Genomic DNA, 16,854 nt, shown 5'->3' on the forward strand with positions numbered 1-16,854 from the left:
CCCACACTTCGGGGTTGTTTCCATGTTTCACAAGGTTGTTGAGTTATGAGTTGATAACTCAGCAAGGGTGCAAGCTTTTGTGACAACAAATTATCACAAGTCCCTTGAAATCTTTCGATCTTTATGGGCGACTGACTTTCTATCAATCTCCATGGACTTTGCATAACTCTCCCACCATGCAATAGCATGGCTGGTAAATTTTAGCCTTGCAAATATGATTTTCTCAACATTACTTACTCAGAAACATCAGAGTAAATCTTACTTTTTAAACCATTTATTTACCTTTTCAGGATCAGTCTGGCATCTAAATCATTTAATATCCATCTTGGCCTAAATTTGAAAGGTGGAACACTCTTCTTTGGTTCTCCTTCCTTGTCCTTGGAGCTTTAGTTGCCATTTTCCTTATGGTGGCCTTGCTTGTCTGTATTTCTTCCTAGCACTATTAGTGACGTTATGTTCTTTTTGAATGAACGGTTCTCTTTCCAGATTGGTTACAACTTGCCTAAGTTCCTCATGGTTCCAGGTTGGCTCTTGAGAGCTCAGGCTGAGATTCAAGGAATCTCTGCATGCTTTGTTCCAGTCCATCCATCCTGTAGATATAATCTCTTTTTTGTCTATGAATGGAATAAGATCAAGCCTTCAATCTTTCATTCCATGATTAAGATTGGGGCCTTTTATTTTGCCTTTTCCTCTCTCCTTGCTAATTCCCTAAAGCATATGTTCATTGAAATCCCACCAAAGAAAGAACTTCTTCTGATACCAAATCTGATATTTAAATTTGTGCTATAGCTAAGCTAACAAATCATCACATATGGAAAAAAATTAAAACATATTGAACTTTCCCAGAAGAATCAGCAAACACACAGCAGTAAAGAACTAGAAATATAAACTTGCAAGAGCCAAACTCAATGGGGAAAACTTCTGCATATAATGATGGTGATGGCAATGATACAATGATCTGTGACAAAGACTAGGGACTCTATGACACTGCAACACTGTTCATATATTTGAAACATTATAATTCTGCTTTCTCAATACTCCTATGCAAATAGCCCACTCTCTGGGACTACTGTTCGCTTCCTACAGCTCTACATATGCCACAACCGTCCAAATAATTTCCACAAGATTCTCATTCCTCTGGTGATTCTGAAGTTGACTGTTGCTTTAATTGATGACCCTTTTATTGGGCTGATGGGTCTTAACTGTTGTTATACGTCTTGTTTTGACATGGTGACAGGTTTCCATGTAGGAATGAAGTTTAGGGCCTTGGTGATTTGTCATGCTTGTCCAAATAATATGCTGAGTAAGGTCGGATCAGGAAGTTGTGTTATAACTTTGCTAGGAATCTAATGGTAGAAAACCAAATTGTATGCCATAAAGATTTCAGCTATCCTTGACCATTGAAGTGTCCTCAAGGAAGGGGTCCCTCCAAGAAATAGGGGCAACTACTCTTTTAGTTGAGATAACACCACATGTTGCATCACTTGCATCTGTATAGGGATAATAAGTTTTGAAGTACCACATAAAGTTACTACCAGCTCTTCCTTTACCTTTGAAAACTATTTTATTGTCTTTGGAGCAGTGGAACCTCCTTGATTTCTTAGCTATTTAGTTGGAGTTGAAATTTGGATAAAACTAGGGAAGGTTCAGTCAAAAACTTTGCTGGCCTAAGTAAATTCATTTTCCTCTTTTACAGTGTTAAAATAAAAAACCTATATCAATATTGAATATTCTAACTGGAGTTAGATATTCTTAATGGTAAACTTAGGTTTTTCAATGTATGATTCATATCATCTATGGAGTTTTGTTGGCACTTATTCTAAAAGTTAAGCAACTAATAATTGTTTGTAGCTTTCATATTTTTCTCAGCTCGAAACTATGGAAGGATGTCATGTCTTTATTCCTTCAGGTCTAATTTTAGAAGAAGATTGCATTTTAATATTTAATGTCAATGTATTGTTCAAATTTCAGACTACTGATGTATAATCTATTCTCACAAGTATATTGCATAATGTATAATGGAAGGGGCATATTCTCTGACTGATGTATTACATGATATATTCAAGAGTGAGGACATTTTTGTGCTGAAGCATTAATCAAGCTGCTTCAATGTAACGAACAATAATTGAAATTCTGTATCTGTATACCTTTTGGCTTTGAGCTTGGTTGACTGATGTGAGCAGTAAATTTGTAATGCAAATTGATTTGAGACTACTAATGCACATTCTAGTCTCATTAGTTAATTTTATAATGTAAAATGGAAGGGATTCTGTTTTATGTGAGAAATATATTTCTCACAGTTAAAAATCTTTTTGGGTTAGCAGGAATCAAGTTGGTTCATTGCAATCGATGATAATTGAAATTTTGTATTTGCATGTCGTTGGCTTTGCTCATGCTTTTTAGTACACGAATATTGAATTTTTTGACATACATAGAGAATTAGAGAATGTTAGGAATTGTGCGGATTCTTTCTAATCAATGATGACTGTAATTATTCATTGAGATGTCTTAGGCTTTACCCATGGTGTTGCTTTATGGTAAGTCTTATCGGTAGATAATTGTTGATTGTAATTTCTAATGAGTGAATCGATCTTTTTGATTAGAGAGCTTTTCTATGGTCATTTAGTCGACTTGTCGGTGCAATTATCTCTCTTGTTTTGATATCACCTGCTATAGAGAGCAAATCATCTAGAAGTGATATATTTCCCTATTTCCTCAAGTAAATTTCTCCTGTTACATACAGATAATTCGATATTCTTTCTTTGGACTGAAAGAGGCGTTTGGTTATACCCCAGCATGGCTTCTATGGCTTCGGTGAGTCTTATTTTATTTCTCTTCTTCGTGATGTATCTGTCTTGGGTGGTTTCCTACTTTTGATATTAATGACTGGCAGATCAGTACATCTTTTTTAATGTCATTGTTTGCTTGTCTGATATTCCTCGAGAAATTTTCATCTAGCAGAAATTGTTCAATTTGTGCGTTACATTGATGTGTGATTTTTGTTCTTTAGGTATAGCACCTTCTTTGTTATGTACCCAACTGGCATTTCTAGTGAAGTTGGACTGATCTATATAGCCTTGCCATATATTAAGGTAACCCTTTGACATGCTCTGAAGGTTTCCTTATTGGTTTCCAATAGTCTTTTATGGGTTGCTAGGTTCTAACATATCATTTTGAAGCAGACAGGTTTCAATTGCTACATGAATGTTTTTTAGGGTCTTATAACTCTTATTCAAAATCTTGTCTTGCAGAACTCTGACTTGTATTGCTTAAGGATGCCAAACAAGTTCAACTTTGGATTTGACTATTTCTATGCTTCACTTCTTGTACTAGCTGTCTATGTACCAGGTCAGTTAATCTTTTTTTGGTTGTTTTTGGGGAACCGATTATTGAGCTTTGTAACACACTGATATTACTTTTCTTATATTATGCAGGAAGTCCGCATATGTATACCTATATGATAGGACAGAGAAAGAAAGCTTTATCGAAATCCAGAAAGTCTGATTGATGCTAGTTTTGCCCGTTGGAAAATTAGTGAGATGATAAAACACTATGGAACAGTATCTTAAAAATAATAGCGTAAGGCATTGACTATTGTACTGAAAAACATGTATGCAATCTCATTTTGTTGGGATGGAAATTCTTCTTCTCGTCCTATTGTGCATGTTTATGCTTTTTAATCTACAAAGAGAAAGAAAAATATCTAAAAAAGTGCGGGTATATCATATGAGTTGTGTGGACATTTTTGCAAGTCCTAAAGTCTTTATTTAGGATGTATTCATAAGTAGCACCTCGGTTTTTGCTTCAAAATCTTGTTTCTATCTAGAATAATTTCTTTTTAATGGAACTCAACATTCGTAGAGAAGGGGACATCTTTTCATCTGTTTTGGGTTAAGAACATAAAAGGTGCCTATAAAAGCATTTGTTGTTCAAAAAAATATTGAAATTGTAAATGGGGTTCAAGGAGGTAAGCTGCAATAGATATTTGCTATTTAAAAAGAAATCTTGAAACTGTAAAATTTGGTACTTCAGAAATGCCTGACGTTTGCATGCTTTTTGTACGTATGTGCCCACGTGTGCCTGCTTCTGTATATCATTACAGAGAGATATGTCTATTGTGCACCATTTACATCTATTCTTGTGCATCAACTCAAAGAATTATTGACTATATATATATGAGGGACGATGCTTGCAGCTATCATTATTGAACAAGATGATATGCCGATTATTTTGTAATATTGCCATTATCGTTTCTTGCTCAAGTGTGTTTGGCCCTATAAAATTGTTAAATATCAAGACTTTTTGACTGGTGAATTTAAAGGATTTTGTTGATATTTTTATATTGGAATAAGGTTGACAAATATGACTCAGAGCAGCATTCGGCACAGACAAAACATTAAAAGTAAAAAAGCATGCAATGCACATTCTTGATTGTGAAATTTAAAAGTTTTTTCGTTTTTTATTTTGATTAGATCTTTTTTAGAACCTTGTTTGGGAGCATGATTTTAAGATTTATATTTTTTCAACTAAAAGGCAAGGATTGATGGATATTAATTTTGTGAAAGTCCTTGGGTCATGCTTCTAGTCTCATCGCATAGAGTTTTGGGTATCTTGCACTAAGTAAGACTTGATCCTTGGTGCCTTCATTTAGAATCATTCAACTTCTATAACATACAAAAGGCTGTTTAGGGTTTTGGGGGGTCTGGCACTAAGACTGACTTGATCCTTGGTGCCTTCATTTAGAATCATTTAACTTCTATAACATACCAAAGGCTGTTTGCCAACTTAGAGAAATTTAAATATCATAAGACCAAGAAAAGCTTTCCCTAAATTGTCATCATAATTTCTTTCTAACATTATATGATTTTTACCAACATGTAATGTCTCCATTTTAAAATACAAGTTAATGGTGAATAGTAATAATAAAATTTAAAATTAAAATATACAAGTATAATTAAATATAATTAAAATTTAATTAAGTTAATGAATGGTCAAAAAACATGAAATGAAAGGTTGCAACTTCTTCAAACATGAGATATAAAAGGGAGAAGAGAACCTCATATGAGGGGGATAATTTGGAAATCAAGTGTAAATCTAATTTAAACGAAGATGCAAACCTGATTATGAAAGTTGTGTCCCTTTGAAAGGGTAGAAATAATAAAGAGTTGCACTCTTTTAAAGGGTGCTAAGGGTGAAAGGGTGTGTCTCTTGCCAAAGGGCATATATGATGAAGAGGTGTGACCTCTCCCCCAAATTGAGTGATGTAAAGGAAAGGATTCAAAAGCCTCGAGTGATATGACAAATGATTAGACCAGATTAGCACTGTTATTAAGTTACAACTTCAATTAGCCATAGGATTGAACAAAAATGCTCCTGCCTGTTTCTCTCGCCTGCTCCCCTGCAACTACTCTCCTCGATGGCTCCAACCTGGTTGCTGCCAATCCTGGTCGTGTTGGTCCCTCTTGGGTGTCGGTGGTTGTTGGGGGCACTCGCCTTGGCTCGGCTCGGGTTTCACAGGCTTCAAATTTTCGTAGAGGGGAAGGAAGAGGGTTTATCCCTCTCTCCTGTGCCGCCTCTATCAATGTGAATAAGGATTCCGGTCGAGAAATAGAGAACAATGTGAAGGTTTTTACAGAGCACAGTGCTATCTGTAGATTCAAGGGTATTTGGCCCAGCCTTTCGGAGCTACATAAATGGATCTCTCATCATTGGGATCCTCTCATTTCTGGTGCAGTTCACATATACCCTATGGCTAAAGGTTTTTTTGTTGCTAAATTTGAGAATGCTAAGGATAGAAGAAAAATTCCGTGTGAAAGCTTATTCTATGAGAAAGATAATATGCCGCTTTTGCCCAAACCTTGGCACTTCGATTTTAACCCCCTTTTTTGAGAAGTTCAACAAAATTCCGGTTTGGGTTCGGCTTCCTTATCTTCCTCTCCATTTGTGCGCTGATTCTCTCTTTGAGGAAATTGGTGTTGCTATTGGGAGTTTCATTATAGTGGATAATGATTCCTTTGAGCTTTATCATACTACTTTTGCTTGCATTCTGGTGGAGCTAGATATATCTAAGGGACTATCAGCTGAGATTGCCATTAATTCCTCTTTTGGCAGCTATGTCCAAACTTTGGATTAGGAAGGTATTCTGTTAAGATGTTGTAGATGCTTTAGAACCGGCCATGCAACTGGGAATTGTGGGCTTGAGAAGAAAAATCCTATGGCCTCATGGTGGTCGGGTGCCTCATTCTAGCAATACTCGATAAATAAATCTTTGGACTCTTTGAAAGAGTCACTGGATGTTGCGGTTTCTACTATGGCTGGTTCGGATTCTTTAATGGCGAAGAAGGATTTTTCGGATGCCTCAAAGGATGTTTATGTGAATAAAGATGTTGTGATACAGAATACTGCTGTCTCTTCTGCTGAAAATGGTTTGTTGTCTCTTACCTGGTCGGTTGCTTCACTGTGTGTTGACACAACTATTGCCCCATCTGCTGAATGTGGACCTGTGTCCGCGATGGTTGTTGCTCCCTCTACTGTCTCTCTTTCTTCCAATATGGATAGATCGGTGCTGGGCTCTTCCGATTGGATTGTTGCGACAACTAAAGTTGAAGAAGGATGGATTATTGTAAAGGGGAAGCATTCAAAGATGTCCAAGCCTTCTTTTGATATGACTCTTCGTTCCCACAAGGCCAATTATAAATCTTAAGGGCTCTTGTAGTTGGTTGTTTGGGCTGATTTTTTTGGCCTTGTCTTTGGTTGGGTTGCCTGCTGTCTTTCGGGGCAGAGACTGTTTTTTTTATTGTGGCTCTCTACTCTTTGTTGAGCGGTCAAGTTCTTTCCCTTGTTTGTTTTGTAAAGGGTTTGAGGTCCCTTCAAAACCTGATTTTCATGTAATAAAAAACATCAATTAGCCTTGGGGAATTGGATCATTTATAATAAATTATATTGGGTTATAGAATAAGCAAATCAACAAAATCATCAACCAGCGAGTGGGGTTAAATTCTCAGCCATAGAGCAATTGAATCATCAATGAAAATGTCTATATTGAATGATCAATGTAATGAAAAGCAAGAGATCAGATCAGCCATATAGATCTGCAATCAATAAACAAATTGATAATCATAGAAGGGAAACAATAAATTAGCACTATTGCTCATAAAGACTAGACCAGTCATAAGATATAAAGCAAACCAGGCAATCATTCGAAATCAAGCATCGAAAGAGACAAACAAGTCAATCAATCCAAACAAAATATCTGATTTCATAATTAATGAAGGAAAAGTCTGTAGACTTCGATAGGTGGTTGGGCAAGATTGAAGGCAATCATAGAAGGGGACATCACAGAACAATTAACAAGGAAGTTCTAGCCCATTGGTTTTGATATTCATCAATTGAAGGGTAAGAATCAACTCAAACCCATATATGAGTAGGAAATGCTAGCCATTCTTCATATAGGAAAGTAGTGGAGGCCATATTGAATGGGTAGTTACTTTAAAGTTAAGATTGATAGCGATAATGTAAAATATTTTCTAAAGAAAATATTATCTTATAAAGAGCAACAAAAATGGGTCACTAAGGTGTTGGACTATGAATTTGAGATTGTACACAAGGGAAGGAGAATATTGTGGGATGCATATTATCTAGGGAGGACAAGAAGGATAAGGCATTATTATGTGTTATTTAAATGTTACTAGCCGATTGGGTAGAAGAAGCCAAAGAAAAGTGGCAAAATGATGTTGCTACAAGGAATCTCATTCAATAATTACAAATCGATCCTCGTAGTTTAGATAAGTTTTTTGGAAGGGAGATTCTTTGTGGTATTAATATAGATTATACCTATTTGATAATTTTGTTATCGAACTCAATATTTTGGAAGAGATTCATGGTTCTCTAGTTGGGGACCATTCAATTTTTTTGAAGGCATATCATAAAATCAAGCAAGATTTATTTTGGGAAGGGATCAAAGGTGATGTTCAATAATTTATAGAAGAATGTTTGGCATGCCAAAGAAATAAAGGGGAGACAATTAGAACATCTCATCTTTTGCAACCTTTAATTATTCCTAGTTAGTGGTGGGAAGAGGTCTCCATGGATTCTATCCCAAAGCTTCCAAGACCTAAAGGTAAGGATTTCATCATCGTAGTGGTATATCACCTCGTTGAACATGCCAATTTTATTATTTTATCTCATCCTTTTACAACAATGGTAAAATAATTTTTGGAGATACAAAAATTGCATAGTATACCCAGGGTTATTGTTAGTGATCATGATTGTATCTTTACAAGTAAATTTTGGACACATTTATTCTCTTGTTTGGGTACTCAATTGGCTTGTAGCTCTTCAAAGCATTCTCAATCTAATCAACAAAACAAAGTTGTTAATAATTTTTTGGAAGGGTATCTACATTGTTTCACAAGAGATAATTAGTCTTAATGGGTTGATTGGCTACCATGAGAAGAACGATGGTATACAAATTCCTTTCATAGTTCATTAAAAAGTCTCTATTTATGGAGCTCTACCTCCTCTTGTGAAAAATTAACTATTTGTTGATTGTTCTCAAACACTTGCCAATTTGTTTGGCTGTTTGGGATACAAGCATCACAATGAATCCGATCTTCCTATTTTCTACAACATTTGCTAGTATGTCAAATTGAGCACTAATTGCTACAAGTCTATTAAATTTTTGTTCCACCCCCAAGGTATGGTTTGGATGTTAAATATTTCAAATCACTCAACTAAGTCATATGCCCTGTGCTTGTAGACCTACAACAAATTGTTCTTTGTTGTTCCTTGAGTCTTATTTGACACACAACTAGATGATCACTATCACCAAAGGTTTGTAAGGTTGTAACCCCTCTCTTTTGTGTAGGTTGGAGACCTCGAATTAGAGCTTTATAATCAACCACATTGTTGGTGACACTAAATTGAATCTTGAATTAGAAGTAATACCTTTCACAACTTGGAGACACCAACATTTTACTGACATTGCCACCATTTTAGTTTCTTGAAGCATCAAAAAATAATTGCCAACAACCATTTATGTCTTCTTGAGCCTTCATATGGTTGGGGATAGGAGTGTTAACCTCATATATGCAATAGGTTCCCAACCTAGTCTGTTCTACCTCATGCTATGGGATAAATTAGAAAGAATTACCCTATTCATACAATAGACAATCAAGGACCTCTTCTATGAGGTATACTCCATATCTATGAGCACAGATTTGAGAGACTGTATATTGCAGCGGTTGCCAGAAGATGGATGGTACCTAGAGGTTTGTCAGAGGATTCGATCTCAGGAGACCCTGGAAGGGAAGTATGTGGATTACTCTTTAGAATCTGATGGACTATTACGCCATAGAGGGTGCATCTATGTACCTTCTCCCGGGGGATTGCGAGAGTTCATTGTCATGGAGGCTCATACAGCTCCTTATGCAGCGCATCCCGGGGTTAAGAAGATGCATGTAGACTTGAGGCAGTTATATCATTGGCCAGGTATGCGGCAACTTATTGTTGAGTTAGTAGCCTGATGCCTTGAGTGTCAGAGAGTCAAGGCGGAGCACCGCCATCTTGGTGGGTTGCTCCAGTCTCATGCTATACCAGAGTGGAAGTGGTATACTATATCCATGGATTTCATCATTGGTCTTCCCATGTCATCCCATCGCCATGATGCTATCTTGGTGACAGTTGACAAGTTGACCAAAGTGGCCCACTTCTCACTAGTCCGGACTACCTTTACAACACTAGCAGTGACACAGGTGTTCTTGCGAGACATTGTCAGGGTTCATGGTGTTCCACGCAAGATTATTTCTGACAAGGATTCCCTCTTCACTTCTTCCTTTTGGAAGGCATTACAAGCAACAATGGGCACCAAGCTCAATTTCAGCACAACCTATCATCCAGAAACGGATGAACAGACGGAGCGGGTTAACCAGGTGTTAGAGGATATTCTCCGCATGTACGTCATGGATTATTAGACCACATGGGAGGAGTACCTTCATTTAGTAGAGTTTGCCTATAATAATGGGCATCACACTTCTTTGGGGATGCCACCTTTTCAGGCTTTGTATGGCAGGCCTTGCAGGACACCTTTGAGTTGGGACCGTATTGAGGATAGAGTGACCATAGGTCTTGAGATGGTTCGTGATATGGAGCAGCAGGTAATTTTGATTAGACAACGCCTTAGAGAGGCACAGGATAGGCATAAGAAGTATGCAGATGCAAAGAGGATAGACCGGAGTTACATGGTTGGGGACAGAGTTTTTTTGAGAGTGTGGCCGCATAAGAGTCCAATCCATTATGGAAAGGGTTCTAAGCTCGCACCTCGCTTTGTCAGACCATTTGAGATCCTTGAGAGGATAGGACCAGCTGCTTATTGCCTAGCTTTGCCACCTAGCCTGTCACGCATCCACGATGTGTTTCATGTTTCAGTTTTGAGGAAATATATTTATGATGAGTCTCATATTTTAGATTGGGATGCCTTGCAGGTGGAGTCGGACGGGCAGCTAGCTTTGGAGCCCATTCGCATTTTGGCTCGCCGAACGTTGGCCCTTCGAGGTCGAGAGCTGTACCAAGTTAGGGTCCAGTGGGATTGCTATGATGAGGTTACAGCTTCATGGGAGGGTGCAACACGTATGAGATCACAATACCCTCATCTTTTTGATGAACTCCAGGAGGAAGTTCATGCCCAGAGGGGGAGGGTGTGAGGCCCTACCCCGACCCATCCTAGCATTTCAGTGACTTTCATGTTGGAACTATTATGGATGCTTTATTTTTAGGGATTGTGGATATAGAACTTTATATGATCCCATAAATTTGATAACATTGATATATTGATGCTTCATTTCTATGCTTTGTGGATATAGAATTTTATATGATTATAGAATAGGGTAGCATTGAGATGTTGTATGTCATTATTTGATTTGCAGGACTTTATTAGGATGCTAGAAATATGATGCATATCTTATGAATGGATTAAGTTTATGAGGACTATGATAAGTGCTTATGTGGATTTTCTTTGATATATGGAAAATTGAATTGTATGATATCAATTGTATGCAGAGTGATTGATGTGTATTCTTATTTGTGGTTTAATATTATATGAAACTATTGGAAAGTACTAATGTGTAATTGAGATGCGCATAAAATTATCCATGTGACTATGGAAACATTATGGAGAATCAAGCCTAGGCCTATGTACGTTCGTAAAACCAAGGGTTGTCTATTTGGAGAGACAACACCCCGTATGTATTGTATTTTATTCATAAATGTAAATGTTGCATGTGTGTAAATTGTGATTATTAAATTGTTTAAATCTTTCAAGGGACAATTGCCATGTGTGCATTTGTGATGTGGAATTATTTTATAGTGTCACTTGACACTTATATTGTATGTTGTGTTGGCAATTATCATGTCACCTTTTTGAGAGATTTACTTTTTGTTTAATTGATGTATTTCCAAATTATTCTTGAAGGTTCTAATAAATCTAGGATAGTGAGCCATAAGGAGGGTCAACTCAGAGTTGACCCGTAGGTTAACTTTAGGTGGACTTTCAAAGGGTTAAATTAACTCCTAGAGTCAGTTTTGGGGCATTTTTATTGGGCCTCATGGGGTACCTATGGGTGAAGGCCAAATTTGGCCATGTGTCCTTCCGCTAGGACTTGTTTAACCACCCAAAAAAGTGGGTTTTCCTAGATGGTCGAATTTCATCTTTAGGAGTGCCATCCTTGGTTAGATAACCTTCCTTGGTAGGTGTTATTCCTCTTCCCCATTTCATTCCTTTTCCTGAGGTGCCTTGGTTAGGGAGTGTGTAAGACCTAGGAAAGATCAACCAATGGGAGTCTCTCACTCTATCCAAGAGGTTGGAAGGAGTGAGAGAAGCCTTCTTAGGCTAGAGATTGAGGCTTAGTGAGTTAATCACCCACTCTCCATTTTTGGAGATTTTGACAATTTTGGAAGAAAAACCAGTTTGAGAATATGAATTTTGGCTAAGTGTTGCAGAAAAGATTTGTGGAATTGGGCTGCTCTTCTCCGAGCTATCCCTAGAATACCCTTGGCAGATTCAAGGTAGGTGCATTTTCTTACTTGTATGTTAAAATATGTTTGTAGGAATGCTTGAATGTAAATATTGTATCTTTCCTTGTATTGTATTTGTGAAGGTTTTTATGTGATTCTTTTCCCATTTTTGTTATGCATTTTATTGTGTCTTGGGAGTATCCAAGGCCATCTTACCCTTGGGAGGGCAAAATGGTCTTGGGGGTGGAAGACGTTTGACAACCTTAGAGTGGGCGACTCTCATCATGAGAGTGATCTCAAGGGTTTGTTCATGTGACCTTTGCTGCATAGTTTTGTTTATGCATTCGGGGGTTATAAGGGGAGAAAATATGACATGTATGCCTTGTGGATCATAAGGATGTGGAGTTGAGATGATTTTTGTTGTGTTCTTGGATGCCATGAGTTGGCTGTGATTTACTATCTAGGAGTTCTCCTCAAAGGTACTTGGTCCACTTCCACCCTTGTAAAACATCACATTTTGTGATGAAGTTTTAGCTTTGGGATGAGAATGTGTTTGTTGAGTTTTTCCCCTTACTTGTTTGTGTTTCCTTCAGTGTAACCCGTCTAGGACTTGGTTCTCCAAGCTTGGGGGTGGCTTCTAGTAAGCCTAGGTTAGGAGGTGAGCACCCCATGGTCACAACCTTAAATTTTGAATGCAGGTTGCTTGGAAAAGAAAGCTAGGAGTTGCAGATTTTACTTTAGTTGCAGAAAGAAAAAAAGGAATGTAATATTATTTTGTTGAAAAGAAAAGAAGGAAAGGAAGGAGTTTTTCTGTTGTAATGTTATTGTAAAGATTTAGAAATCTGAAATATTGACTATGCCTTAAGATGTATTTTATTGGTGTAAGGATCATTTAAAATGAATAAAAAAAAGAGAGGGAAAGAATGCATTTGCTTAACTCTGTTTGTATAAAGTGCAAAGGAAAGGAAATGTGTGGTGTTGTTGTCTATTATTTAAATCTGTATTTTAATTAAATCTGTCATGTAACTAAAATTTTGTCATCTTTTATCTCTGCAATGTATATAAAGAAAAAAAAAGAGATGCAGAAAGAGAAATGAGAATGTGATAAGTGTATTTTCTTTTCTGAAATATTTAAATGCTGCTGCAGTTGTATTTATTACTGTTTTTTTTTTTCCTATTTAAACATAACAAAAATTAATCTAGGAAAAAAAACATTAATCTAGAGTTAGTACTGGTATTATCTGTTTTAAGACATTTTAGAAAAGAAAATGAAAATAACTATTTAGCCCTAGACAATGAGAGCAAAATTTCTTCACTATGCTAAGTTTTGTTTTTAAAAAAAAAAACTGGTTAGTTTAAATGCCTGATATTAGGAATAACTAAGAATATAAGTTAATATGTTCATGTGGAAATAAATCATTTCGAAAAAAAATAAAACTATATCTATCAAAATGCTGTCTGTACATTTTTAATATTCCTGCATGTTAATGTCTAAAATTCTTTTTTGGAAAAGAGACAAAAAAAAGGGATTCTAACCCTAAGAGACTGATATGCACACACACACACACACACACACATAAATATAAACATAAATATATGTTTAAATCTGTTTATATAGCTATATATAACTATATATATATATATATAACTATATATATATATTTTAAATATATATATATTTTTAAATAAACTAAAAAAAAAGGGGAGAGTACTTTCCTAAAGGCCAAACCACTGTGTGTTAACACAGTGAACGACACACGGGCCGGACCACTGTGTTTACACGCAGTGGACGACGCGGGAAGTGCCGCCATTGTGGGTAAACAAAGTGGATGGCTCGAGCCGCTATTGTGTTTACACACAGTGGACGACACTGTTTGCCATTGTGGGTGCCCACAGTGGGCGACACCGACCGCCACTGTGGGTAGTCACAATGGTGTCCGGGGAGCCCCGCACTGCAAGCTCGGACCTCCATCCCTCCATTTGGCCGTTGCCTTGCCCCTATTTCGGCCGCTGCCCCATGGCCACAAAACCCTACATAACACACAAAACACACACACAATATAATAAACCCTAACCCAATTTCGAGTTAGGGTAAGAGCAATAAAGGAAAAAAATAAAAATAAAAAAATCTTAAAGCTAAAAATGCAACCCTAACCCAAATTCGGGTTAGGGTTAGCATTTAAATAATAATTTTTTTTTATTAGAAATGCAACCCTAGCCCATATTCGGGTTAGGGTTAGCATATAAGAATAAAGAGTAATTGGAATTAGATTTTTAATTATAACTTTTAATTTAGGGTTTATTTATAAGTTGCAATATAATATTTAATGGGTATGGTTGGTTCATTTTATTGAGGAAATATACATGTAGAAATAGGTATAAATTTAGAGTTGTGATCTTATTGTTTATACACACACACACACACACACACACATAAGAGGTTAAGTTGAAACCTATTTAATTTAATTTTATTAATAAATATTAATGAACACTTAAGTAATAATTAGACCCCTTTTATGTTTAGCTGAATTTTTAAATTGGGGGAATTAATTTTATATAGTTCTAATATCGCAATTTATTGACGTAATTTTATCAAGGATATTTCGTAGATAATTTTTGTATTTAATTATATGTGGACGTCAAGTTAAATTTAATTTGGGGAAAATTTGTCAATGGGAATCATTAATTATTTTATATGATTTTTTAACCTATGAGGCTAATTTTTGGCCTGATTATTTAATCGTCGAAATTTGAAGGTTTAGGGGAAATTAAACTTGGCTATAGTATAAATTAGATTTATTTGGCAAATAACATTATTAATTTTGAATTTAAGATAAATCATGAATTTTGCGTGCGCTCGATTAATTAAATTTTAGATTTAAGATATCCGCATCATTATTCAATTAGCCCAGAGTAATTTAAATGCAATTTAAATATTTAATTTTCCCTCAACTTTAATTAGCGGCAATTTAATTAGGTTAATTAAATTAACTAATTAAATTACGAGGACCCTCTTAGGAAATAATTAATCTTCATTAATTAATGTTGCTTATTTGAGTTAGTTAATTAATCCAACTTTAGAAAACAATTCTATTTACATCCTAGTTAAGACAAAACTTATTTGATTCCACTTTAAATGTAGATTATTTTGTTCAAAAAAAAAATTGTTGTTCCGTTTTTGCCCAAAAGTTTGGGCACGACACCTAGTCTGTTCTACCTCATGCTATGGGATAAATTAGAAAGAACTACCTTATTCATACAATAGACAATCAAGGACCTCTTCTAAATAGGTAGTATGTTCATGAGCAATACATTCTTCCCCTTCATGATCCAATGTGCAATTCATATTCATGGAGATAGGCGTGTAAGGTTGAATATGATATTTGGCAATGGGACTTGCTTTGATGGTCACCTTCATACCATATCTTGTTATAAATAACATATGAGTCCAATTAAAACATAGATAGCTTCCATTCTTAGCTATGAAATCCCTAATTAAGAAAATGACAAAGAAAGTAGGAAGGTCTATGACATATATGTTTTGTAACATTGTGCAACTTGTGCATGCATGTAGGGTTAATTTTAAATATTAAATGACTCACAGTGTCTTTACAATAGTGTCATCCAATTGTACAACACCCTTAAATAATGGCTTATAATTGTTGACAAGGAGATCAACTATCTTCTTGGGCAAGATAGAGTTGATAGTGCTCGAATCAATCATATAGTTATGGACTAAGTGGTCTCCAATTATTGAAGTCATATAAAGGTGGGATGGCTTAATGATTTTGACTTGAATTCCCTTACTCGTTGGGTTGGACTAGGCTTGTTGGATCTATTGTTCCTTAGTTTTCTAAAACACATCATAACCGATTGAATCCTCCAACACTTTCTAAATAATATCTCTCATAGATGGGGCAGGTAAAGCCTCTTACATGGTGACATTTAGGTTGGCATTCTTCATATGCCCCATACTATTGAAGGTGGGATGACCAACCTTTGAGGAAAAAATTGTAACAAAAGAGTCCACTTTAGATTGTTGAATAGTTTGAGTTTGATCTCTTGCTTTGTTATCCTTGCCAAAAAAATGATTTTCTTGTAACACATGGGTCTTATTTGTTGTAACTCTTACACAGTTCCTTGATATGGTTGGGAAGTTGGTTCTTGACCAATTGTAGAATATGTTCCACCATCTATTGCTCTTTTCTTTATGTAAGGGTTTAGGTAGATGAGAGCAATAAATAATATTAAATATAATGCAGAATAAAAGACAAAAATAATAATCCACAATGACACACAAATTTAACGTGTTTCACTCAATGTAGGCTACAAGCATAAAGAAATATTTTCCCACCTTCTTTTTATTATCCAATGAAGAGAAAAATACAATATGACGATAAGAGAAAATTACAATTTGATGATTTTTCACATTTCACAACCACTTATGTATCAAGCCTTTTTGGCAGTGTACATACCAAACTAATAAATGACTCCTTTATAAAATATTGGGCAATTTTACTTCAGGGGTGCTGCTCCCAGGTCCATGATATGGGGATTAGCCCCTTGGCTCTGCAAGAGAGGATTTTCCTACCCTGCTCTCCCTCGTTAATTGATTTGGGGGAAAAATGCAACTCAAAATGTTACCAAAATGTAAGCTTCACAACGTGATCAGTCACCACATACTGATAATCTTTCACTTGGAGACTAATTAGGCTCCATATCAAACACTTTGACCTTGTGCTTTGGGACACTACATTAGCACTTGTATCCATTAAAATAAATTGATTTACTTTTATCAATTGACCACATATAGTATCTTGGCATATGATCTTGCTTACCAATACT

At 36.0% G+C, this 16,854-nt stretch overlaps 2 protein-coding genes across 2 annotated transcripts in view; both read left to right on the forward strand.

Annotated features, from left to right (window-relative positions):
• LOC131066820 (very-long-chain (3R)-3-hydroxyacyl-CoA dehydratase PASTICCINO 2A) overlaps positions 1-3,720 on the forward strand; it is a 52,882-nt gene extending 49,162 nt beyond the window's left edge. The window contains exons 7-10 of the mRNA XM_058001676.2: positions 2,744-2,814; positions 3,011-3,092; positions 3,252-3,348; positions 3,435-3,720. Of these exons, the coding sequence (XP_057857659.1) occupies positions 2,744-2,814; positions 3,011-3,092; positions 3,252-3,348; positions 3,435-3,508 (324 nt within the window). The 3' untranslated portion in view covers positions 3,509-3,720. The remainder of the gene's footprint in view (positions 1-2,743; positions 2,815-3,010; positions 3,093-3,251; positions 3,349-3,434) is intronic.
• Positions 3,721-6,310: 2,590 nt separating this feature from the next.
• LOC131066795 (uncharacterized) overlaps positions 6,311-16,854 on the forward strand; it is a 44,523-nt gene continuing 33,979 nt past the window's right edge. Inside the window, exon 1 of the mRNA XM_059217309.1 lies at positions 6,311-6,622. Within this exon, the coding sequence (XP_059073292.1) occupies positions 6,311-6,622 (312 nt within the window). The remainder of the gene's footprint in view (positions 6,623-16,854) is intronic.

This window comes from Cryptomeria japonica, chromosome 3, assembly GCF_030272615.1.
Source record: "Cryptomeria japonica chromosome 3, Sugi_1.0, whole genome shotgun sequence".
Classification (NCBI taxonomy): Eukaryota; Viridiplantae; Streptophyta; class Pinopsida; order Cupressales; family Cupressaceae; genus Cryptomeria; species Cryptomeria japonica.